This window comes from Fusarium fujikuroi, chromosome FFUJ_chr04, assembly GCF_900079805.1.
Source record: "Fusarium fujikuroi IMI 58289 draft genome, chromosome FFUJ_chr04".
Classification (NCBI taxonomy): domain Eukaryota; kingdom Fungi; phylum Ascomycota; class Sordariomycetes; order Hypocreales; family Nectriaceae; genus Fusarium; species Fusarium fujikuroi.
The window spans coordinates 832,494-856,375 of record NC_036625.1 but is presented as its reverse complement, the minus strand read 5'-3'; the positions used below and the strand labels follow the sequence as shown (position 1 = coordinate 856,375).

The 23,882-nt window shown below is 48.3% G+C and overlaps 13 protein-coding genes; 7 read left to right on the top strand and 6 right to left on the bottom strand.

The window, feature by feature from the left end:
- Positions 1-388: 388 nt before the first annotated feature.
- Positions 389-952, top strand: FFUJ_13257 (uncharacterized protein; the record flags this gene model as incomplete). The annotated part of the gene is made up of 1 exon (XM_023575922.1): positions 389-952. One exon carries the CDS (start codon positions 389-391, stop codon positions 950-952), a length of 564 nt encoding a protein of 187 aa, XP_023429156.1.
- Positions 953-1,358: 406 nt separating this feature from the next.
- FFUJ_13256 (uncharacterized protein) lies at positions 1,359-2,273 on the bottom strand (the record flags this gene model as incomplete). The annotated part of the gene is made up of 1 exon (XM_023575921.1): positions 1,359-2,273. The coding sequence occupies one exon, from the start codon at positions 2,271-2,273 to the stop codon at positions 1,359-1,361; it is 915 nt and encodes a 304-aa protein (XP_023429155.1).
- Positions 2,274-3,233: 960 nt separating this feature from the next.
- FFUJ_13255 (uncharacterized protein) lies at positions 3,234-3,810 on the bottom strand (the record flags this gene model as incomplete). XM_023575920.1 has 2 exons in its annotated part: positions 3,234-3,251; positions 3,307-3,810. 2 exons carry the CDS (start codon positions 3,808-3,810, stop codon positions 3,234-3,236), a joined length of 522 nt encoding a protein of 173 aa, XP_023429154.1.
- A 1,490-nt stretch (positions 3,811-5,300) lies between these two features.
- On the bottom strand, positions 5,301-5,900 carry FFUJ_13254 (related to copper transport protein; the record flags this gene model as incomplete). XM_023575919.1 has 2 exons in its annotated part: positions 5,301-5,801; positions 5,853-5,900. The coding sequence occupies 2 exons, from the start codon at positions 5,898-5,900 to the stop codon at positions 5,301-5,303; spliced, it is 549 nt and encodes a 182-aa protein (XP_023429153.1).
- Positions 5,901-6,875: 975 nt separating this feature from the next.
- Positions 6,876-8,831, top strand: FFUJ_13253 (related to ferric reductase FRE2 precursor; the record flags this gene model as incomplete). The annotated part of the gene is made up of 1 exon (XM_023575917.1): positions 6,876-8,831. One exon carries the CDS (start codon positions 6,876-6,878, stop codon positions 8,829-8,831), a length of 1,956 nt encoding a protein of 651 aa, XP_023429152.1.
- A 943-nt stretch (positions 8,832-9,774) lies between these two features.
- FFUJ_13252 (related to GAL10-UDP-glucose 4-epimerase) lies at positions 9,775-10,797 on the top strand (the record flags this gene model as incomplete). The annotated part of the gene is made up of 1 exon (XM_023575916.1): positions 9,775-10,797. One exon carries the CDS (start codon positions 9,775-9,777, stop codon positions 10,795-10,797), a length of 1,023 nt encoding a protein of 340 aa, XP_023429151.1.
- A 204-nt stretch (positions 10,798-11,001) lies between these two features.
- Positions 11,002-12,328, bottom strand: FFUJ_13251 (uncharacterized protein; the record flags this gene model as incomplete). XM_023575915.1 has 2 exons in its annotated part: positions 11,002-12,087; positions 12,137-12,328. The coding sequence occupies 2 exons, from the start codon at positions 12,326-12,328 to the stop codon at positions 11,002-11,004; spliced, it is 1,278 nt and encodes a 425-aa protein (XP_023429150.1).
- A 547-nt stretch (positions 12,329-12,875) lies between these two features.
- On the top strand, positions 12,876-13,306 carry FFUJ_14434 (related to MDM35 Mitochondrial Distribution and Morphology protein; the record flags this gene model as incomplete). XM_023575914.1 has 4 exons in its annotated part: positions 12,876-12,916; positions 12,969-13,006; positions 13,053-13,126; positions 13,175-13,306. The coding sequence occupies 4 exons, from the start codon at positions 12,876-12,878 to the stop codon at positions 13,304-13,306; spliced, it is 285 nt and encodes a 94-aa protein (XP_023429635.1).
- Positions 13,307-13,893: 587 nt separating this feature from the next.
- Positions 13,894-16,609, top strand: FFUJ_13250 (related to N-acetylglucosaminyl-phosphatidylinositol biosynthetic protein gpi1; the record flags this gene model as incomplete). XM_023575913.1 has 7 exons in its annotated part: positions 13,894-14,013; positions 14,074-14,166; positions 14,223-14,277; positions 14,328-14,455; positions 14,508-15,633; positions 15,687-16,246; positions 16,301-16,609. The coding sequence occupies 7 exons, from the start codon at positions 13,894-13,896 to the stop codon at positions 16,607-16,609; spliced, it is 2,391 nt and encodes a 796-aa protein (XP_023429585.1).
- Positions 16,610-17,715: 1,106 nt separating this feature from the next.
- Positions 17,716-18,267, bottom strand: FFUJ_13249 (uncharacterized protein; the record flags this gene model as incomplete). XM_023575912.1 has 2 exons in its annotated part: positions 17,716-18,074; positions 18,177-18,267. The coding sequence occupies 2 exons, from the start codon at positions 18,265-18,267 to the stop codon at positions 17,716-17,718; spliced, it is 450 nt and encodes a 149-aa protein (XP_023429149.1).
- Positions 18,268-18,503: 236 nt separating this feature from the next.
- On the top strand, positions 18,504-19,760 carry FFUJ_13248 (probable tubulin folding cofactor C; the record flags this gene model as incomplete). XM_023575911.1 has 4 exons in its annotated part: positions 18,504-18,552; positions 18,612-18,772; positions 18,830-19,507; positions 19,557-19,760. 4 exons carry the CDS (start codon positions 18,504-18,506, stop codon positions 19,758-19,760), a joined length of 1,092 nt encoding a protein of 363 aa, XP_023429148.1.
- Positions 19,761-19,985: 225 nt separating this feature from the next.
- Positions 19,986-20,426, bottom strand: FFUJ_13247 (uncharacterized protein; the record flags this gene model as incomplete). The annotated part of the gene is made up of 1 exon (XM_023575910.1): positions 19,986-20,426. The coding sequence occupies one exon, from the start codon at positions 20,424-20,426 to the stop codon at positions 19,986-19,988; it is 441 nt and encodes a 146-aa protein (XP_023429147.1).
- Positions 20,427-21,096: 670 nt separating this feature from the next.
- FFUJ_13246 (probable phosphoglyceromutase) lies at positions 21,097-23,023 on the top strand (the record flags this gene model as incomplete). XM_023575909.1 has 4 exons in its annotated part: positions 21,097-21,127; positions 21,364-21,716; positions 21,775-22,156; positions 22,212-23,023. The coding sequence occupies 4 exons, from the start codon at positions 21,097-21,099 to the stop codon at positions 23,021-23,023; spliced, it is 1,578 nt and encodes a 525-aa protein (XP_023429146.1).
- Between the last annotated feature and the right edge of the window lie 859 nt (positions 23,024-23,882).

Sequence of the window (23,882 nt, the reverse complement as noted above, 5' to 3'; positions counted from 1 at the left end):
CATGGAGAGAGGGGAATTGTATAAGAGCAGTTAAAATAACACAGAAGAAGAAAAGAATCGAGAGAAAAAAGTTGTTTGCAAAGTCAACACTGAGCGGAGCGTATCTGGAACAAAGTAAATGAAGGGAGTCCCTAAAAGCCTGGACCGAGATTGGATAAATTGGAAGCGTGAGACGCGTTTAGACGCGCCTTCGCGACGCGATTGCACTCCACTTTACTTTAATGGACTTTCGACAGAGCAACGAGGTGTGCACGGGCCATCAAGACTCCCGATGCAAGCCTTGCTTGTCAAGCGTCATCGGTCTTATCCCACGTGCTTCTAAAGAAAGTTGAGATTTGGCTGTACGATCTTGTTCATGACACCAGTTGCGTCGCAATTATAGCCAGGAATGGCTTCAAATCCACAGGATGGGCAACCGATGCCCGGCGATAAGACTCTGCATGTCTGGTCGAAACCCATAGAGCAAAACGAAGCTACCACAGTCAACGGCGAACATGGAGCGACACCGACGAATAATAGGCCAACTATTTCAGAGGCCGTTTCTATGATCAAGAAGGATGATTTTGCCAATGTTGCAAATACTCCTTGTGCTCGACAGGGCTTCATCACAGGAATAGCATCTGGTGCCGGTATTGGAGGATTGAGGTTTGTCCTCAAAGGTGAGTGGACAATGTTGAACTTTAAGTTTAAGGCATGGTCTAAAAGGAGTGAAGGGAATCCTGGTAGCGCTGCAAACTGGGCTGTTGGAATGTTTGTTCTTGGAAGCATGGCATCATACGAATGGTGCCAGTACCTACGCCGCGAGGAACGTCGACAAATGAAACGACACATTGAGGTGGTATCAGAGAATAGGAGAGAGCAAGCAAGAAAGATCCAAGAGGCAAGGCGTGAGCACGACAAACTGGAGGCTGAAAAGAAGGCTGCAGTAAAGCCATGGTATAAGGTCTGGTGACCATCAGGTTGAGCACATGGCCTCTCCTATGTAGTATTATTTGTGTAAGGGTGTATATCTTATGGATTGGATATAGCTTGTAAAATCCCAAGCGCAAAAAGACAAACCTAGACGAAAAGGGCAAATATAAAGAAGTGCTTCCGTGAATTGGGCACCGAATCGTAGTGGTGTTGTATCATCTTTAAAGACCAGGGTATAAAGCGGCTTGATTAGGCCTTGGATGTATTTGCCAACGATCCCTTCAATTTTCACCAACCGTGAATCCCCATGAAAGAACCATCAAATTTCTTCGTGATTGATACGCCGCTTCCTCCAAGTCGCTAGAATAAGAAACGCCAAAGTAATCGTCAAAAAAATCTATAGCCGCAGCCAGCGTCCTTATAAGCTTTGGCGCCAAATAATAACGTTATCCTGTAGTAATCGCAACACTCGAAGCATCCGTGTCCGTGAATCTGACCTTTCGCGGCGGTGACTGCTCCTCTGATCGTCCGAACTTGACTCCCGAACCACGACCACGTCGCTGACTGCGTCGTGCTCGTGCCTCACTCTCTTCTCGTTTGCGATACTCTGCCATCTGCTGTCTCCGTCTCATGGCGCGTGCATGCGCAAGAGCTGGTGTGGGTTTGAATCCGATACCGTTGATTCCAATACCGTCGTCATCCTCATCATCAGGGTCGTAGATGGTGATCTCATCTTCATGCCACGTCAGCGCAGCTCTGACAGGGTCAACGATCTGGACCTCTTCTTCGTCTGGGTCCTCAAAAGGCCGCCGAGAAGGGCGCTTCATGCGGAGTGGCGGCGAGCCTGTTCTCTTCTTGACTCTCGATTTTGACTCGGAGAGCCGGTTGATAGATGGGTATGCATGATGCAGGCTCCCGTGGTTTTGCTTTTGTTGCCAAGGTTCTTCGTGCACGCGACCTTCGAAAGGTTGCAGCGGTTCTTTTGATGGTAGGACAGACTTTCCGTCAAGATCGACCACTTCTTGGACAGTTGGAGCTGCTTCTACCTCGCTCATAATCTCATCGGGTCTCTGTCGCTTCCTCATCGACTTGTCCTCATCCATGAGATTATCACTGTCTTCGTTGCTGACTGTTGCCCCGCCCCCACTTTCCAGTGCAAGACCACGGAACTTGTGGGCAAGGACCCTTGATCGTGAGCTATCGCTGCCATCTTCAGTGTCTGCTTGAGTTGGGACTGAAGAAGGGTGAGATGAAGACGATAGAGGGTCATGCACAAAAGTGAATTGTATAGGAGATGCCCAGCTTTCTTCTCCACGCTTGCGTTTCGGGGTGCTAGAGATGTTTGCTGACGCGGTGGCCATGGCCATAATTCATTGTTTGGCAATTCAGGACCAAGACGAGTCGAGCCGAGTCCAGAGCCAAGTAATTATTATCGAAAACAAAGTCGATAGCTCGTTCTAGTTGTTGATGATGCCTTGTCGAGGTACGTTGAAGGGAGGATCAGTTAGTAGGTAGTTTGAGCTGAGTCGATGGCACCTGAACTATTGGTTTTGGTTGCGCAAGCACCACTTGCTACTTGTGACCTTCTGTCAGTACCTGACTTGCTTCACTACCTTAATAAACTGGAAAAGGGAAGCGCGAGTGGCAGTGTGACTTGAGGGTATATTCCAATTTGGGCCTTTTATTTTGTGTTCCAATAATGAGAATAATAAGAATAGTATTGGATTACTATACTGCATGACTACAAATACAAAGCCAACTATGTAAGTATCAGGTTCGTAAGAGCCTCGTGATTAACCCGCAAATTCAGCGTCACATTCGGACTTTCGGGTCACGTTGGATCTGGTTGGACCAGCACCATGTTGTAGATCTGCCGCTGATCGCCAAGTCTCAGATGTTTAGGGCATAATAATAGATACCTAGCATGGTCAATTTGAATGGTAATAAAATATGAATATGTACAGTTGTTATATAGAAATTTGTATCATGTAAAGACCCTCTGACGCCAAAGCTATCTGATGCCGGATGCGGCGTCGTTTTATAGCCCCTCCAAATCCATACCCCAACGCCATTGTTTCCCATGTCAAACCACCCCAACACCACTAATGCCAGATCTCAGACCACTGTGCCGTTCCGTTGTGGCTTTTTTGTATAAAATCTGGCAATGCCGTATTTTCCCCGCTGATTTTGTTACTCTTCCCTAAGCCTGGTGTGAAAGTGAAATGTCCTAGAAGGAATGCTCGCTATGGACATTAATGACGAAGATAGAGTCATGACCAAGCCCGTTGGTCTGCTGATAATTAAGCATGACATGTTGAGTTCTATACATTGTGGATGGCCTATATCATGTTAGGCAACATAACAAATACAGGCTTCGGTATCCTCATTACTTACGCGAAGCATCTTTGCCCTGGCGCCAACGGTATCAATGCCCAGCTGCTGCAAATCCTCGTCTTCGAGACATGAAACTTGAGCTGGAGACATTCCCGACAAGCATCTTTCATACTTGTGCAACCTCAAAGCTCGAAGCCATTTGGCAGCCCATCGAGGATCTTGAGAGTTATGCGGGAATACTGGCATGATCCATTTCGGCTTTACGGGAGGCTGGATGATGAGATTCTCTTGTTGCCTCCATAATTCTCGCTTGCGGTCTTTGAGTGCCTGGATCAATGGCTCAATCTCTCGCAGACTTGGTAGTTCTGCGATCGAGTGGAGGGCAGATGACCGTTCACTATCGTCCAATACTGAAAACCAGGTTCTGATTATTCCCATCTCGTCTCCAATCTTGCCGGTATCTCTTCCTGAGGAAGACAGATGATGGTGGAATGAAAGTGAAGCAGAACTTGAAGTTGGTGAGCCTGAGTATGAACTCGATAGACTGGAAGAATATGAAGACATGATGCTGAAGGCCTGCTGCGTATGCTGTGTAGTCGTTCAACGAGGTTAAATATCAAATATAAGAAGATGAAGATGAGATTAATCTCAGAGGATATTCTGACTTCAAATATTGCAGTTGACTTGTAGAGCGCTGACGAGGCTCTTGACAGTCTTGTATGTGGTGGATTGATCTGTGGCGTGGTCGATCTGACGGCGACCGGGGCCGCTTGGAAATAAATCACCTTAGGTCATAAGTTGGTTGGAGCTGGATTGAGCACGTATTTATTAAGGAAGTCTCCCAGATGCCAAAAAGCCACCATTCTCGTCTCAGGCCGCCCTGGCTCTTCCAACCAACGTTCGATCCCCTAGGTAATCACAGATCCATTATGGGCCTTCCTGGTACGGCCCCTCGGCGATTTTGACCAAGTCGCTCATGATAGTGGCAAGATATTGACAGAGATAAAGACCATACTTCTCTATTCTTCCATTTGAGTATCATATAGTGAATGTCTATGGATTTAGGGTGGTGAGAGAGATATGAGCAAGTTATTTTTCCTGTTTGCTCCACTGCTGTCCATACATCAAATGCCGGCTGAGGCCTCAGATCGTGACCCCTGTCGAGTACTACTTCACAAAGCTTTAGTATTGGTCTCGAACTACTTGTGACTACCTTGGTTGGGCAAAGCACAGCTACTTGAAACATGGTGCTTTGACATAATTATCAGACAGTAGTCTTGTAAGTGGACAGCATGAGGAACGAGCCACTGGTAACTGTCTCAATCAAGTTATGTAGGTCAACCTTGATGGCCCGATGCTTTGGTGCAATCAACAGCAAACGTCCTGGAGAGTAGGCTATGGTTTATCCCACCTCTAGGCAGGGTTCCGGAAACCTTCAGACCTTAGATCGGGACAAGAAAGTAAGCAAGCTAAAGATTATGTTAAACTTGTCAGAAGATACTATAAAATATTACCGTATTATCCGAGTCTTTCCATCACTTATTAGGACACATGTTCAAAGTTTTATGTCACCTTCTGGCTCACAACACAAGATCCATGCCGTGCCACCCTATATCCTCACACCTGGAGATGGTCGGAATAACCAGTATGCATTCCTCGAGCAAGGTCGTAGTATAGATAAATTCTCGAGATGGGTTCTTTGAGTTTTAGTTGTATGCAAATATTTTCTTTGCCGCTGTTGAAATAAACCTGTGATACTATAAATAAGTGATCAAGGTCACTCGCAAATAGTGTAATGGGCGTACAGTGGTACACCAACAACTCAAAATTGTGATACCGCTCCCTTACCACAGGCTACTTTAGTCAGTAGGAAGCCTCTACAAGATGTTCACAACTAATGCTTTCCCAAGGATATCAAGATCCTCGGTGTGGGTCTCTACTGACCGAGGTAATTTGATCTCAAAAAGGGTTTTACGGGTATCACTAGTAAAAAGACTTGTCATGTCAAACCTCCATTGTATATATCAGCTCTGGTCCATACATTCGGCATATATTCAGCCGCAGCAAACAGTTGTCTCCTCAATCCCCTTGGCCTTATCATCAGGGGCTGTCAAATCTTCGACATTGATCCTTACAACGAGCCAGTCACAAAAGAACTTGCCGAGGCCAGCACCAATAAAGATGCTAATGATCACATAGCCGTTGAAGTACATGGCCAAGAGCATGATGATGTAGGCTCCCGCAAAAGTAGCAGCGTGGATGAATGCGCGGATGAATTGCTGCAGAGGTGAGGCTCGATATGTAAGTGTTTGACTTGTGGGAACGACAGCTCCTGTGCAACCCGCGGCGGCGAGAGCGACACTGTGAGTGGTGGCTTGCCGCTGGAAGCCACGCTGAAGAAGGGCATCGTATTCCTTGCCCATACGCCGGAAGAACTCGACGAGAATAACGAGGAGGATAACGCCAATACAGGTAGCAGCCATCATGCCCTGGTTCTTGATTTGCCATGATGAGGCCAGGAAGCACGCATCGATTGTGTTCCAATTCCACAACATCTGAGGTTATTAGTCAACGAAAACTTGGTATCTCTTGGTAGTAAATCTTACGTCGACCTTACAGGCAGCACCGCTACCGCCCATTCCTCCGTGATCCATGATGAATTGTTAGGTTGGTATTTTCACTCGAGTTGAACAGTGGTGCTTGGATGATATAATCGATAATGGACAGTGAATCTGACTTGAACTGGACCAAGTCTGTATTATTTTGAACCAGAAAGTGGCTGGCTGGGGAGATAAGTATCCGTAAGGCGAATGAATATCAAGGAGTTGAGGTTCCACTGAGAAAGATTGAGCTGTTTCCAAGACTTGTATGGAGTAAGACTGCCGGAGAATTAAGAAGCAGCATGCAAGAGCAGAAATAGGGTAAAGAATTAAGGTTATGCCGAAGGATGAGGGAGATATTAATAACGCGATATTATTCCATCACTGATTCGATCCCTGATAATACTTTAAACCCAAATCTAGGGCTGGAAAGCTTCATGTTCCATCCACATCCCAAGGTTTGCCGTGCTTCGGTGGATTCCCCTGGTGGAGACACTATGGAGTAAGATCCCTGTAAAACATGCTCATTCCTGCTCAACTCCTCTTGAATAGTCTCTCGCTTGCCTCAGCTTCGTATGTTTCTTTCTATCTCAGGGTATCATTTCTTCATCAGGATCGTTCCGGCCAATCTCCAAGAGGGCGTTTTGAGCAAGTAATCAGGAAACGATTCCCCGATATGGCCTGGCTCCCGACGCCAAGTAGACCTTATTATCACTTCGTACCCGATTATCTCGTAGACCTCAAACATGCTCATACTAGGTCGTCAAGACCGTGGCGGCGGTTGGTTCTTCAGTGGAGACTCGACCGATGGGTCGATTCTTATTTGTATCTAATGGTATCGCGTCTTTGATCATTCTACTCCAATCCTGATACTCAACAGTCATCTCTTCTCATGGTTCGTGATATATGAGATAGCTACAGATCGCCCATCCGCTGATCTGTTGTCCCATCATTCTATGAAAAAATCAACTGCCTCTTGACATATTTTTGCCCCTTTCATAGAACAGCAGGACCACTACGCCCTTCACGATGGTGTCTCTCAACCAGCTGGATGCTCGCCACATCCAAAACATGAGCGAAGCCAAAACCCTGGAACCTCACTGGGGATATGCTGATCGCGCTCTCCCTTGCACAAACGATAAGGGATCTTGCGAGTATCTCGATCTGGTCTATTATGCCCACGATCTAGGCATGCTCTACTCCGGAATCCTTTGGGCTACTATTCTCGCTGTCTTCTTCCTTTGGGCTATTCTGCGACATGTCGGCAAACCCTCATCTCCGGCTATCACTCTTGGAGCAAACCCAAAAGCCGGTCTCGCCAAGGTCCGCAGCAGTCTCAGCTCGTTTACACGGCAATATCTCCTCCCAGATGCCTGCCGCGCGATCTTTGGCCGTACCACTCGTTTTCAAGTTGCTGTTATGCTGTCCCTCCTGGGATATCTCACTGTATGGAGCTTTGTCGGCATGACATATCAGAAATGGGTCACTCCCGTCAAAGACATGCCCGGAGTCTACAACACTCGCACTACTCTCGGTCCTTGGTCTGACCGAGTCGGTATTCTCGCGTATGCCCTGACTCCTCTGTCTGTCCTCTTGGCTAGCAGAGAATCTGTCCTTTCTCTCATCACAGGAGTACCCTACCAGAGCTTCATCTTCCTCCACCGCTGGCTGGGCTATATCATCTTCCTTCAGGGTTCCCTTCACACCATTGCCTGGTCTATTGTTGAGGTCCGTCTATACCAGCCTCAACCCAAGGTGGCTGCCGAGTGGATTGTCCAGGAATACATGATCTGGGGTGTCGTTGCCATGATTCTGCTTCTCCTCATGTTCATCGGAAGTACTCCTTGGGGAATTCGCGTAACAGGATACGAGTTCTTCCGCAAGTCTCACTACGTCCTCGCCATGGTTTATATTGGTGCCTGCTGGGGTCATTGGAAGCAGCTCAAGTGCTTTCTGCTTCCATCACTCCTGTTCTGGTTCGCTGACCGTGGATTCCGACTGCTTCGTACCGCTTATCTGCATTATCACCATCTCCCCTCGGGTAAGATGGGGTTTCAAGCTACTCAAGCTGTAATCACTAGGTTCCCTGACGCTGAACATGGAGACATTCTTCGATTCGACCTTGAAAACGACCAGGACCCCTGGAAGATCGGACAGCACTATTTCCTGTGTTTCACTGAGAGCAGTATCTGGCAATCACACCCCTTCACCCCGCTAAATGCTCCTGTCGTTGAGAAGGGTGTCGTGAAGCACTCGTACATCATGCGCGCTAAGGGCGGCGAAACTAAGAAAATGGCTGAGCTGGCTGCCAAGAAGCTCACGACCTCTGAGAAAGCTACTACTTCTGTCATTCTCACTGGCGCCTATGGTGAGACCACAATGGACCATGTTGCACCTGACACCAATATTGTCTGTGTTGCTGGTGGCACTGGCATCGCTTATGTACTCCCTGTCCTCCTTAACCTCGCACGATCACCCATTTCCCGAGACCGCAAGGTTGAGCTCATCTGGGCCATCCGCCATGCCGCTGACACTGAATGGGTTCAGGAGGAGATGGACCTCCTGCAGCAGGCCCGAAAGGCTCTCAATCTCAAGATCCGCGTATACGCTACACGAGACTCCAGCAGCAGTTCCAAGCTGCAGGTCAGTGACGAGAAGGATGTCACAGATGCTACCAGACAACTCGGTTCATCATCATCGTCAGACGTGATAGAAGAAGGCTGTGCGTGTGGAAACGATGTCCCTGTTGCTAAAATCGGAAACGGCATTGTCGATGAGGACCGACACCCTAACCTACCCAAGCTCATCAGCGACTTTGTGAGTAACACGATTACTGGTCCCACGACAGTCTTTGCCAGTGGCCCCGGTGGAATGATCAGTGATCTTCGCACGATTGTGGCTGGGTGCAACTCGGGCAATAAGGTCTGGAGTGGCAATGAGCGATTTGATGTTAAGCTGGTTTGCGACGATCGTTTGGAATGGTAGGGCATCTGCGCAAGACCAGGAATGAATCATTGTTTGGAATTGTGTGATTTGCAACTTTGAGATACCACTCTAGCGACTTTGCATTTAGATGGCGTTTTCGGGGCTACAAAAGGGTTGATTGGATAGTTTGTGTACACAGCGTCGGTAGATACATGTTATTCATGAAGAGCATGATACTCAGGGATTTTATCTATGCCTCATAGAACAACCTCTTGTGGCATTTGGACATGACTTCGTTCTCCGAACACCTGTGAACGATTACACCATGTCGTGGAACCCATGGGCCTGAGCCTAGCGTGATCATGCTTAGGCTTCACAAGCAGCCTTTAGCTCCTCCACAACATTACAATTACACCTGTTAAAACGTGTATGGGCACATAGGAATACTTTTAGTATACAGGCGATTGGGGTATGTACAACGCACAGTTTAAGCCTCATAAAATATGCAGTGATAGTACTCCGTACTGCGCAAACAACGGACTACTGTACCAAATTATCGCTTACAACCGCACCAGTCACTACGTGATATTGATGGAGCACCCATGACGCACCCCGCACTCAAGTCACCACACACTCGGTCAAGCTGGCCCGAATACCGCCCGTCATCATGTTGTGGGATTCTGGTTGTTCCGTATTTGCCATGAAAAGACCCCGCGGCTCATGACCCCATTTCCATTGGCAGTTTAGCCTGAAGTGTCATGATGGGTCCTACAGCTATCCCATTTATCCCTATATGGAGTCTGCTGCTGAGTGCAGACACTGTGAAATAGATAAACCTGGTCGCATCTCAATCCAGTGCACCATCATATTGTTGTTTAGTTGTTCTTCCCGTTCTATGCTGGGTTTGCTGGTGTGATATAAATACCCCTCAACCCTCGTATACCCATTCTCAGCGATACCCGTATTCGAACACATACCACACAGTTTAGTGAGAACATCCATCATGGCTGACGCTCCTATTTCTTTCCTGCCCCTTGGCGCCATCATCCAGTCCCTTGTCGTCAACGGCATCAACGTCGTCCAGGGCTTCCCCACGCAAGAAGACTATGAGAAGCACAACTCCCCTTACTTTGGCGTGACTGTTGGTCGTGTCGCCAACCGAATTAAGGGTGCTCGAATTGACAGCCTCAATGGTAAGGAAGTTACTCTCGCCGCCAATGATGGACAGAACCATCTTCATGGCGGTAAGATTGGCTGGAGCAGCCGCGTCTGGGACGGCCCCAAGCCCGTTGGAACTCGCCAAATTCCAGGCATAGAGGGACTCGAGGGTGGGGAGAGTGTTGCCTTTACACTTACCAGTGAGGATGGTGACGAGGGATACCCTGGCACCGTCGAAGTCACTGTTACTTACATAACTGGTACACAAAACGTCAATGGCAAGGAAGTCATCATTCTTGTCATGGAATACGAGGCAAAGCTTGTTGGTGGCGCTGATGAGACCGTCATCAACATGACCAACCACTCCTATTTCAACCCCAGCGGAAAGGAGACTATTGCTGGTACAGATATCACCCTGCCTACAGCCAACTACCTGGCTGTTGGTAGCGATCTCATCCCCACAGGCAAGATTGAGCCTTTCCCCGGTGTTACCGCCAACAAGACCTTCACACTGGGCCCCCAGGAGCCTAATATCGATCATTGCTTCGTCTTAAACACAGACCCATCCTCTGTGCCCCTAGACACCCGCAACCAGCCCCTCAACCTCAATGTCAAGGCCCACCACTCCGGCTCCGGCGTGAACCTGGAGGTTTACAGCACTGAGCCCACCTTCCAGATCTACACTGGCGCTGGCATTAATGTGCCTGCCGTCAACGGTTTGCCTGCTCGTGGTGCTCGTGCCGGTTTCTGCTGTGAGCCTGCTCGCTATGTTAACGCTGCCAATGTACCTGAGTGGAAGAACCAGGTCTTGCTCAAAAAGGGCGACACATACGGTGCCAGAACCGTATACAAGGCGTGGGCCGATTGAATTGGATCACGAAGGTGAAAAGAATATCTGCTAAATAGAGGCTGTTTTGAACGCCTAGCTACCGTAAGACAATTGGAAAGAAAAACCAGGTCCTGCTCCCAGACACCGTTTTGTACAAAGTTGCTCGTGATGCATCCTGATGTCCCTAAATTACATGCTGTCAAGATAGACAGGTGAATCATATGCATAGAATACCCGTAGGCCTTAATCGGAATCACTGTCATCATCGCCCAGGAACGCCAAATCCGCCCTTGCTCTCTTGCGTCTCGCAGCATACGTTTCCTCTTCGTCCTCTTCATCATCATTATGCTCGTCGCCGTCGTTTTCTTCGGCGTCACTACCGCCGCTTTCAACGACCTTGGCACTCTTGCTCTTGCTGCGGCTTGCACGACCACGGCCCTCTACACCCCAGAGAGCACTCATCTCCTGCGCAGATTCAACCTCGGCCAGAAGTTCTCGCCTCTCTTTGATTTCGCGCGCCTTCGCTTCTGAGAAGCGGCCGTCCATTCCGATATCAGTGAGCATCTTCCTAAGGTGTCGAATCTTTGCTTTGGCATCATCGCCGTATTTCTTCAGCTCGTTGTGCCAAAGCTTTCTAACACCACACTTCGTAAGCTGACCCTGCAGTCGCTTGATTTCCTCGGTGTTAGGGTCGTCAGATGTAGCGGCTTTCTTTGTGGCAACCTTGGTGGCCTTTGCTGGCTTGCTGCCTGCCTCTTTCTTTTCCTTCCTCTTGCGTTTCGGCTTTACTGGCTCATCTATGACATCGGAATATTCGTCTTCCTCGTCCACAACTGGCTTGTTCTCATCCCCTTTGGAACCCTCCTCTCCATCTTCTGAGTTCTGTGGTATTGTTGAACTTGTTGCCTTTTCACTTGCGAGTTCTCCATTCTCAACCTCATCATCGTCATCTCCTGACACTTCAGATTCAGATTTGATCGCATCCTCTTCGTCCTCTTCCTCGAGTTCAACAGCTTTAGACTTGTGCTTTGGCGCCGCTCTCTTTCGCTTCTTCTGCGGTTTCTCCTCCTCGCTGAGATCACTTAATTCGCTCAGTTCACTGGATACACTGGGCTTAGACTCAAGGTCAGTTTCAATATCAGACTCCTCCTTCTTCTTTGCCTTTTTTGACTTTGGTTTTGGTCTGGGCTTCGTGACGCGTTTCTGACGCTTGGGCTTTGGTTCAGGAGATTCGGCATCAGGAGAAGAGCGCTTCACGCCAGCTTTGTCTTCTCTATCTGAATCTGCATTTTTATTGCTGTCTGGAACCCATCCGTCCATAAGTTTCTCCTGAAATGTGTAAGTATATGATGTAGACGTCGTTCATAAGCAAACATACCACTCTGTCCTTGATCAAACTTTTGCTTTTTTGCTTCCACTCTGCACTTGAGAAGAAACCGTCATCAAGGCTGAGATTCTCCTCGGTTTGTTTGCGAACCTTGTTCACAGTAGTTTCGTCCGGTGTAGCTTGATAGACTTGATAAGTGGCATCAAGGAGCGCCTGCTCGATTTCATCTTCTGAAGGCGCCATATTTAAATTTAATATAAAATCGGTTTAAGTCAATAAGTGGCCCTTTGTCGGGGTTGCTTGAATAAGAGTGATTTGATGGCTCATAGCATTTCACGATGAGTAGTCGAGTGTTGGGTTTGAGTCGCGTTCAGACGCGACAGGCTTTGAGTGAGCCTGGCAGCCCTGGACGTTTATTGTGGAGACTTCTGTTTGGCGGGGGAGAGCTTTGACCAATGGCAGCTTGTTGCGTTTCTGAAAACCCCATCCCTGCTTGTCGAGGTCGTTACATTAATGAACACAATAGAATTGTCAATGTTTCTCCGTTTTTCGAAGAAACAAGGCCCGGTATTAATATGCTCATGTGGCGGGTTATCATATCAAAGTTCCTAAAACGGACATATATAACGACTGTTCTGTCTTGACTGGGCACTCAACCTTTTACCTGGTAGAGTGAGTTTTAGGTGTAGCTTGGCGTCTTTAACTCCGGGGGCAGCACCTAAGTATTCCCCCCTACGTAGAATTCTTAATGCTCCAAACATCTTACATCATTGACCACCATCAGTTCAAAATGTCAGCTTCATTAGCTCCAGAGTGCAACGAGGTTAAGGAGTAAGTTCATCTCACATAATGGATAAGAGCTCCATCTTATACAGAATTCTAGGCGGTATGATACGTGTTTCTTAAAATGGTACAGCGAAAGTATGTATCTCGACCTCTACTGTGGCACTGAGCTGAACATATGCAGAGTACCTTCGAGGCCAAGAAAAGGACAACAAGGAATGTGCAGACATGTTTAAAGAATACCAAAATTGTCTCAAGGTACTCTTCATTTAATGTTAGAGGCTTCCTGTTGCTCACTTACCACAGGTTGCTCTAAAGGATCGAGGTGTGGATAAATTAGTGGAAGAGGCCCGAGAAGAAAACAAAGAGAACGATCTAAAACACCTTGGACCGAGAAGTATGATACGTCCCTACTTCCTATGCCCTCTAACCTACTAATATTGCCTTTAGAATGAATGACATATATCGAGCACTAGAGAGCACGGCGTCCCGGATGAAGAAAATATGAATGTTTGGAGCTTGGTCATTGAGAGCTCCAGATATTCCTGTTGTATCTCTCTCTACTCAACTCCCATATAATTTCTACTCCCGTGCAATTCCTCCTCCCCGTCCGTCCCATATCATGCTCCTATGTGTCTGCTACCATCGTCATCGCCTTGAAGGATGCGGAATCAGGCCGCTCACACGTGATTTTCATTGATTGGGTGACCCACTGTTACTGGTAGTCCATGCCATGTTGCTCTTCGGGGACAGAACAACATGCAAGGGGAACCAATCAACTCGATCTCTTCCATTGGGTCGGCAATGCCCTCTTGACCTGCATCCTATTCCCTTTTGTTAGATCTGACGCTCATTACCAAACGTTCTCGTCTTTATTCAGGACTATCGGCTTTGCGAACCTACGGTCACCTTCGCTTCGTCCCGCCAGCAAACCCACTAACGACAGCTTGGCATAGCCTCTACTGGTATATCTTCTAAGCTTTTACCGAAGGACGGCATGTACTGCCACGAGGAATAGCGCTTCTATGCACCCCTTTTCTATTCTGACGCTCGGCATCTTCGTCGCTGGCTACATCACTGCCCGTTGGGATCTCGTCACTCGTCTCTATGAACTTGCCATCTTCGCTTGGGAAAACGGTGTTGTCGTGAGTCCATGCCCCTCCTTCTTGCGCAACCTTTGAAAGGACTAACCTATAACTACAAAGACACGCGCAGCGAAAGCCTTTGCTGCACTTTCCGTCCTCTTTCTGTCTATTTGCGCCCCGACTGTCTTCCTAGCCAGAAAAGAAACGAATCTGGTACGCCCGATTGCAACATTCGAAGCCGCTGGCAATGGCTAACAAGATCTGTTCAGCATCCAAGAGGAACAGGAACTGGTGTCTCTGCGCGGGAGCAACTCAGAAGGCGTGGTTCATTTTAAGAGACTCGTTCCAGTTGACATAGTTGCTTGTCATGGTAGAGCATGATGGGCTGATGAGAGTGTTCTGGCCGACGGACATTCGCAAGTCTGATCGCCCTGGCGTCGTGGTGGGATGGCGCAATTCCATATTGGACGTGTTTGTCGTAACCATCCTCGAAGATGTCGATGTATGTTTGGTGTATTGCAATACGATAGCAGGGGTATGCTAATTTTTCTCAGGCACGAAATACCGAATTCCATCTCAAAGCCGGCACTTTGTTCCGTAGCGAGATTCACCCGACTAGCCAGATCACCGATATGTGTGGCCACAGCTCAATGCATGTCCTTGGCCTTTCGAATGCCATCGATGCAGCCGCCGCAGACCCTTCTTGGTTCTGTGCTACGACCAACTCAAATCCAAGAGAACCAAAAATTACATGCGCGAAGGCGGTGAGCGTACAGCTCATTCTATATGACCGACCTCAACCCCAGGGAATGCAATACGTTTCGCTGAATCCGATCGCACTAGCGCTTGGTCATGATGGTTCCTTATTAGGCGACACAACAGTGTCGGAAGGGGAGCAAGAGACTCGAGAGCGCCAAAAGAAAGAAGAGAATCGCAAATTGGTTGAGAAGCTCAAGCAACACACCATTTTCAAACGAGTTCCTTCTGCACGCGACAGGGCCCTGCCCAAAATCATCAGTCAGATCAACTGGTCTTGGGAGCTGGAGAAGACGTTGCAGAAAAATGTAGGACGGCTGGGATCAAGACCACGCCGCAGCCTTAGTGTGTCTGAAAGGGTTGTTGAGACAGCATCGACAATGCGAAACTATGTCATCCTTCAGTTGTGGACATGGTTTACGCTCTACCTTTTCCCTACTATACGCAAGACCTTTGTCCTTATTCTCATGGGCCACCGCGTTGTAGCAGAGATGCTGCTCTTGCTGCTTGAATTTCGAGCCAAGCCTGATTATGCGGCCCTGAAAGACATATCGGCTACAGCACAACAAGTTGAGATACGACTACAACAGTTCTGCTATTGGCCGATGCAGTATATGAAATTGCGGCAACGGAAAAACAACTGGGCTAGTGTCACGACTAGTCATCCAGATTATATCCGTTTCTATAACAGTTTATGGCTTGTTGCCAACGATGTCATCATCGGAATCGCCCTAGGTTCATACATTATTGAGAATGCAGACTGGGTTGCTGAGCAAATCGGGGATCTACTCCAGACCTACACGGTAGACGCACTTCAAAGCAGCATATCATGGCTCATGGGCTGGCCGGCTGGTCTCAAACTCAATGGTGAACTGGCGGCTTTCTTGGGAGATTTGTTCCTTTGGGTCATTGATTACTGGTCTAGTGAGTCTTGGGAACCTTCTCAAAAGTGCATACCCTTTCTGACTTGGATATAGGTTGTATCGAGACTCTTACACCAGCATTGCCCCAGATGGTGTGGTTCATAGGATTCTCCTCCTTTGCCGGAGCTAGCATGCCAATTGCCATGTTCTCTGATATGCTTTCCACCCTAACCATTCACATCTACTCGTTCTACCTCGCGTCAGGACGTATATACCATTGGCAGCTCACCATTCTCCAGTCCTTGTTTCATCTTTTCCGAGGCAAGAAACATAACGTTCTTCGCAACCGTATCGATTCCTGCGACTACGATTTAGATCAACTCCTTGTTGGCACTATTCTCTTTACGCTACTCTTCTTCCTCTTGCCAACAGTCGCTGTCTTCTATCTCAACTTTGCCATCGCAAGGATGGCGATTATCTCTTTAAAGGCTGGCTTTGATACCCTTCTTTCATGTCTAAACCACTTTCCTTTATTTGCACTTATGCTGAGAATAAAAGATCCGAGGAGACTTCCAGGTGGCATACGATTTGAGCTCCGAGATAGCCATGACTATAGGCACGACAAAGATAATAATGCTGACGGATTGCCGCCTACATCGGTTATCTACCTCAAGGTGTGTAGTTTCCGATTACTCGTATGCAACATAGCACGCTGACACCATTCTTAGTCGATTCCTCTGACATTCCGGATCATGTTCAACCAATACTTCCAGATGGCAAATCGCATCCGGAAGCACTACCTGTCACCAAAAGTCTTCTTCTGCTTGCTGACTGGCAAGTTTGTGCCGCCAATCAACCGCAAGAACTTGTATAGTCTGCAATACAGCATGTTGCCAGCTCGTCGGGCAACCATCTGGGAGATGTGGAGAGCGTTGAACACAGAGACCAGACCAGCAAAGCGGATGCCGTTACCTTATATCCCGCCATTGCCCAATGCAGGCAGAAGAACCTCAGCGAATAATGGACGGGCTAGATGAATGACAGACATGAGAATTGCTTGAGTAGTGATGAGCAATAGCTAGAAGTATCAATAAGTTCTGCAGAAATTGCTGTGAAAGTGAATTGTTCTGGCGATCAACTGATAGACGGTTAGATCCAGTAATTATGCATCGATCGAGACCTAGTAGGAAGCAGAACCCCCAGCGGGCGTTTATCCTGACTCGTATTGTGCGAGTAATTTGTTGATCGTCATGAATTACAAGCGTTGGTCAGGCTAATCCAAAAGGCACTCGTTATATTGAATGTAAATCGGCTATGCAGTTCGGTTGCAATTGCTTCCATCCTCTAATCTTACACACATGAAATATAATTCGAACTTTATTCTTCCACCCCACCTCCCCGGATTCACGGCCCTCTTGGTCCTGTGTCACCCATGGGTTACTTCAGTAGATATGGATGTAGGTAGGTACAGGTACAGATCCGCCTGAGCAAGTCGGGCTGGAACTGAAATGGCCAAATCCTTATCCAATTAATCGCCACAATGTTCCACAGATTGACTTGGCTGATTACCGTAGAGACCTCTCAGCTCAAATTCTATCGTCTCAGAAGTGGTTACCCAATGATGTAACATCCTCCAATACTCAAAACTACTATTGTTCCCCGCGCTGCACGGGGGTTGAACTAAGACAGGCTCAATGACCCCCAGATCCCTAAAAACGGCAACCTTGTTTTCTCCTCGGCAGAGACCAGATGAAGTTAACAAGTTGTGGCATATGAATGCTGTATCCGAAAATGTCTGTGCAAACTAGCAATGACGACAAGCTTGCTGATGGTTGGTTGCCAGTGTGACTCGCAAGTCACCAATAGTAACGAAGACATCGTCGGTATGTATCTTCAAGGGTCCCTCTAATAAAGTCTTGATCGTAGGCTTCTCGAATTCCTGTTCGGTCCACTCTAACAAGCTAACAATGCTCCTAAGTGCTCTCTAATGCTCTATTGTCTTTTTCAACTTGAAGAACAGGCATTGGCCCACCATTCCTATTCAAAGGGTCCAGAACCCTCTCTTAGTCTCCCCGCCGTACTTTTATCAACAAAGGATGGTCAACCCCAGCTCTAAAGAATTAAACGATTTATAGTGGCACCATCATTTGGTAACAGCACCACTCTTGCAGCACACATAATACCTCGCACTTCTTGTCCCGTGCCTTGTGACGCCCGCCAATTTCTCACTAACGAATACTTGTCCTGCCGAACCATCCACCAATTCATCCCGTCCATCCATCTCAAACAGGCTATCCCCCAACTGTCCAGGGCAGGCTGCTCCACTCATCACCACGTTCAACAACGTCTTCCCATTCTCGTCGGCTCCATCAGGCGGCATTGACGTCACTACCAGCTGCTGGTTCGACGAGACCTCAAGTCGTGACCCTGAAAGCTGAGGAAGCATTGCCAAAGTCGTACGGAGACGAGGGGTAGCAGTGCAGCGCTCTGGGGTAGTAGAAACTAGAGGCACATTCGCATCACCTGCTGCAGCTTATTTCACTTCCTGGTAAGTGATTGACACGTTCTCTCGGTCTCTTGATACTGTCATGTATATATACATACCTCCAGGACTGGAGAGATCATCCTCGGCCCAGAGTCCCCTTACTACGTCCTCACCAGAACGTGAAATCGGCCTCCCAGTTCTCTGATTCATGCCTGTTTTTGTCATAGGTCAATTGCACTACCCATATAAAGTCGTCCTCGTCCGCTTTCTGACACCATCTGCTGTAATATTATCTTTCACATTTCTTCCAAGCAGAGCATATAGAAGGAAACTCGAACTAGCAACTTGTATTAACACTGTTCGTAATGGAAACACAGGTCCAAACAACAACCCATCAACACGACCCTTGGGCTGCCACCCATCAGGTCATTCTTCAATCAGCCGCCATGGATCCTAAGCAACGTTTCTATAACCATTTCCTGGAGAGTGTTACAGGTAAGAATAGATGTTAGGTCTTCAGACGCTCTCCATTGCCTAACCTCCATGTTGCGTAGTACTCCAAGACCTGATCGATGAGCTACCATCCATTGCTAGTGTCGGTGGTGAGCGCCAGGAGGCCATTGATCACATTCTAGCCAGTATCGCCAAGCTACAAAACGAAGTGTCTGATGCTGCCGACTACACACCTTCTTATGACAGAAAACAGTATTCTGAGGTAACCCAGCTGGCCTCTTTGACTAGCTGCTTCGACTGACATTCACATGCCTGATAGACCATTAAGACTCTCCAGGACAAACTGAATGAGACAATCACCAAAATCACACCAAAGTCAAAATTCCAGTTCCGTCGTAAGACCGACCACGTTGATATGGGCGCTCCTGAGAACGACCCTCGACTTAGCCCTGGAAGCCATTCTCGGGCCAAGCATGACACGACCATTGCATCTACCATCGCCAGTCCTCCTTCGGCGACAAAGGAAGACACTCTCAGCGAATTACCGCCTAAGGATACCTACAAAAATTACAATGAAGAGATGTCTCGACCCAGCGCATCTTCCCTTCGTAAGCCCAGCTTCTCTGCTGCCAAGAATATTGGCATTTCGAATCATTCAGGGCTACACATTATTCTACCGTCTTCGGCATCCCGTGCCACCTCTTCGGGCAGTCTCACCGATCTCAAGAATTGTATCATCGATATGTCTATTCCGACATCCTCGGGCCCAGCTTTCCCTGGCCTTGCTATTAAGAACGTGTCCAAGAGCCTCATCGTCGGGGGTCGCGTCAACGGCGCAGTTCATATCACAGGAGTGTCTGACAGCACTATAGTTGTTGTGGCCAGGCAAGTGCGGATTCATGAGTGCAGTAACGTTGACATCTACCTACATTGTGGAAGCCATCCTATTATTGAGGACTGCTCTGGCATGCGATTTGCACCTCTGCCCAAGCCCTATGTAAGATATAATCTTCAATGTTTGAATAGCTGGACTAACAGGCGTATAGACGACTGACGCTGAGGAGCCTGAAGAAAACCAGTGGGATCAGGTCGATGACTTTAAGTGGCTAAAGGCTGGTCACAGTCCTAACTGGACCACTCTGTCCGAAAACGAAAGGCTCCGTGATGACCTTTGGAGATCTGTCGTCCCTGGCCAGCCTGGTGTCAGTGTGGAGGAGTCCTTGAAAAAGCTGGGCATTCCACGGAAGTGATGGCCACAATGAATACCTAGTGAAAGGATGAAATTCATACCCGGTCGTAGGGCTTCATATCCGCAGATCAGGTAGAACGCAACGCGCAACATAAATCCTTTTATTTAATGCAAAACTCCAAACACCCTGCTGATAAAACCAATATGACAATCTTGCTAAAAGTAATAGTCTAATGCCGAAAATCATACGTGACCCATCATAAGAAATACTGGACGTGTATCATGACTACATCTTGTCACCAGCACTGACTTCCTCTTTCCGATCCCTTCCAGTGGCTTCGTCTCTTAATCGTTGGAGTAATGCTCGTTGTTTCTCGATGCGATTTTCAAGGTCACGGATCTCATCGTTCTGTTCGGCGATGGATCGGTCCATATCCGGGAGCTCTCGGACCTGTGCGCGAGCACGCTGCAGCTTGTGTTTCAGGCCATCGGTGGCTCCAGGGACATCTTTGAAAGACAATGTAGGTCCAGAGGCGTTGTGACCGGTGGTCCCCGGGGCAGGCTCTGTAGTGATTCCAGCCGACGACTGAATACCAGCGCGGACGCGGGCCAGGACGAGAGAGAGCTCGGAAAGGGCGTCTAGAGTATCCGGAGAGAACGTCGGTGGGAGGGCCAATGGGTGTGGACCAAATGCGGATGCAGGCGCAGATGCAGATGATGGAGACATGGTCTGTCGTTCTATGATATGACTCGATTCAACTTTGACCGCTCGAGGGCTCGCTCGGAAAGGATGGTAGGAGAGAATCAGGCGACGTAGGTGTGGATGCGGTGTAGTATGATGTTGGCAGGCAGTTCAAGGTGAGTGATCCTGATAGCGTTGTATCTCTATTACATACAGCTCGGGGAAATAGGCCGAGTGGGTTCTCTCAGCCTTGCATAAAACTCGTAATAGCGTCGAGTTTTATCACAGATGGTGGTGGGCAAATGGAAAAGATCGATTGGGCCGATGGGCCGTTTTGTTGTTGGGTTGACGGTCCGAAAGAGAGGGAAAAAGGGTCAAAGGTTGACAGTGTGAGCTCATCATTACACGTTACAAAATGGGACTTCTCGTATGCTACGCACCGTGTGAATACAAATCATGGCCGCTGAGTGACATGACATAAACCCCCACCACTACAACGTGTTTCCCTGCAAAATCATCAGTCGTCTCTGGGCCCATCAAATCACGCATCATTTCTTTTACTCAAGACAGGCCCGAGTTACTCTCCGTCTTATCCTTATCTTCCTAGAGTCTCTTCTTTATACCTCGTCTATTTCTTTCTCGTGTTCCCTGGTTCTCTTCTTCTTTCTTCTCATTGCCAGTGCAAGAAAGAAAGAACCAACAAACAGTAGTCATCATGTCCAAGACTGATCAAAAAGCCTGCCTCAGTACGTCGTCATGCCCCGCCCCCTCCAAATTCCAACAAACCCATTTTCATGCCCCGCGATCGCGATAGCAACAGCACTGCAATGGCTCGTTATCCTGAGAAACGTTTGAAGATAAATACTCTCGTTGCTCAGGAATTGCCAATTGTCTCGCGACCAGATTGGATTGTTACATCGTGTTTTGTCCTCATATATTTGGAATTGGCCTGGCTAATCATGTTGTTTTCGCATTCTTATAGTCGTCATTGACGGTTGGGGCATTCCCTCTGCCGACAGCCCCCAGGACGGCGATGCCATCACCAACGCCAAGACCCCCGTCATGGACGCTCTCTACAAGGACTCCAAGGGCTACACTGAGCTCGAGGCCTCATCGCTGGCGGTGGGACTTCCAGAGGGTCTCATGGGTAACTCTGAGGTTGGACACTTGAACATTGGTGCTGGTCGCGTTGTGTGGCAGGATGTTGTCCGAATCGACCAGACCATCAAGAACGGCGAGCTGGCCCAGAATGATGTTATCAAGAAGACTTTCCAGAGTGCTGCTGCTGGAAACGGCCGACTACACCTCTGCGGTCTTGTCTCCCATGGTGGTGTGGTAAGTCATATCATATACAGTTCCTTCTTTCTACTATCAGTCACTTACACCAGAGCAGCACGCCAAGCAAACCCACCTCTACGCCCTCCTCAAGGCTGCCAAGGAGTATGGCGTGCCCAAGGTCTTCATCCACTTCTTCGGCGATGGCCGTGACACCGACCCCAAGTCCGGCGCCGGCTATATGCAGGAACTTGTCGATACTGCCAAGGAGATTGGCATCGGTGAGATCGGTACCGTTGTTGGCCGATACTTCGCCATGGACCGCGATAAGCGTTGGGACCGCCTCGAGATCGCCCTTAAGGGTCTCGTCCTCGGTGAGGGTGAGGCCTCTGAGGACCCCGTTGCTACCGTCAAGGCTCGATATGAGCGCGGTGGTGATCTTGATAGGGATGAGTTCCTCACTCCCATCATTGTTGGTGGCGATGAGCGCCGCATCAAGGGTAAGTTCACTTTCAATTAGTTGCATTTCAAACACAACCCCTAACAGCAGCACAGATGACGATACCGTCGTCTTCTTCAATTACCGATCCGACCGTGTCCGCCAGATCACCCAGCTTCTGGGCGATGTTGATCGATCTCCTCTTCCCGACTTCAAGTACCCCATGATCAAGCCCCTTGTCACCATGACTCAATACAAGGGCGACTACCCCTTCGAGGTTGCTTTCAGGCCCCAGCACATGGGCAACGTCCTCGCCGAGTGGTTGGGCAAGCAAAACGTTGAGCAGGTCCATATCGCTGAGACCGAGAAGTATGCTCACGTCACCTTTTTCTTCAATGGCGGTGTTGAGAAGGTCTTCCCTCTCGAAACCCGTGATCAGTCCCAGGATCTCGTCCCCTCCAACAAGTCTGTCGCTACCTACGATCTTGCACCTGAGATGTCTGCCGATGGTGTCGCCGACCAGGTTGTCAAGCGCCTGGGTGAGCAGAAATTCCCCTTCGTCATGAATAACTTTGCCCCTCCTGACATGGTTGGTCATACTGGTGTCTATGACGCTGCTGTCATCGGCTGTGAGGCCACCGACAAGGCCATTGGCAAGATTCTTGAGGGCTGTAAGAAGGAGGGCTACGTCCTCTTCATCACAGCCGATCACGGCAATGCTGAGGAAATGAAATTCCCTGACGGCAAGCCCAAGACTAGCCATACTACAAACAAGGTGCCCCTTCTCATGGCCAACTACCCCGAGGGCTGGAGCCTCAAGAAGACCGATGAGGGTGTCCTCGGTGATGTTGCCCCTACCGTGCTTGCTGCCATGGGTCTACCTCAACCCGAGGAGATGACTGGCAAGTCTCTTCTCCAAAAAGCTTAATGTTTATGACGATGATGAGAGCACGTATCTAAAACAAGGGTCCCTCGGGATGGTGTAGCAGTAGTGGGTGTGGCATTAGCGATTTGTGGGTTGTTGGTTATTGTTGCGCGTGAGTCGATGCGATGACTCTGGAGTTGAGGGCGGAAGGGTTAGAAGTTATGCTCGGCTGCATAGACATGGAGTCGTAATCCTAAAATAGTAAAACGACCAGTAATAGAGACGAACAACACTGCCTCTCAATTTCCTGCCTGTATCAGACAAATGTCTAAGGGAATTGGTCCGCTAGGTATAAGGCCGTCGACGGAATCGATTGATAATACCAATTTCTGAAGGGGCAGATCAAGGCACCGATGAGTAGACCAGTGCATCGCTTCTGCTTGTTTCCTGTACCTAAAATACACAGAGACAACGACAACGAAGCACTACAACAACCAGTCCACCCTATACTGGCTAGTAAATTCCCATCAAGATAATTCTAACGAAATCTCTTCTAATGTGAAGGTCGGTATGTGATATAGAAATTCAGAGTAGGTGGCTAGTGATCTCTCAATTTAGAAACCAACAATGCCCTTTCCTGACAAATGGACATCCCATATCAGCTACACATAATTGTCCCATCAGATGGGATGATACACCGACAGTGTGAGTATTGTCGGGATTCATTTCGTGGGTCAATTCATATGAAATAACAAAAACCGAATTAAGTCTGGGTCGTTCGAAATTGGTGACAGTGAATAGGGGTTGAAAAAGAAACAAAAATTGAATTCATCGTAACGCGCTAGATCTTTACCGCTATATCATATCGTATAGATACGATTAACTTAGCCCAAGACCGATATGAGCAAGACATGCCATTGCT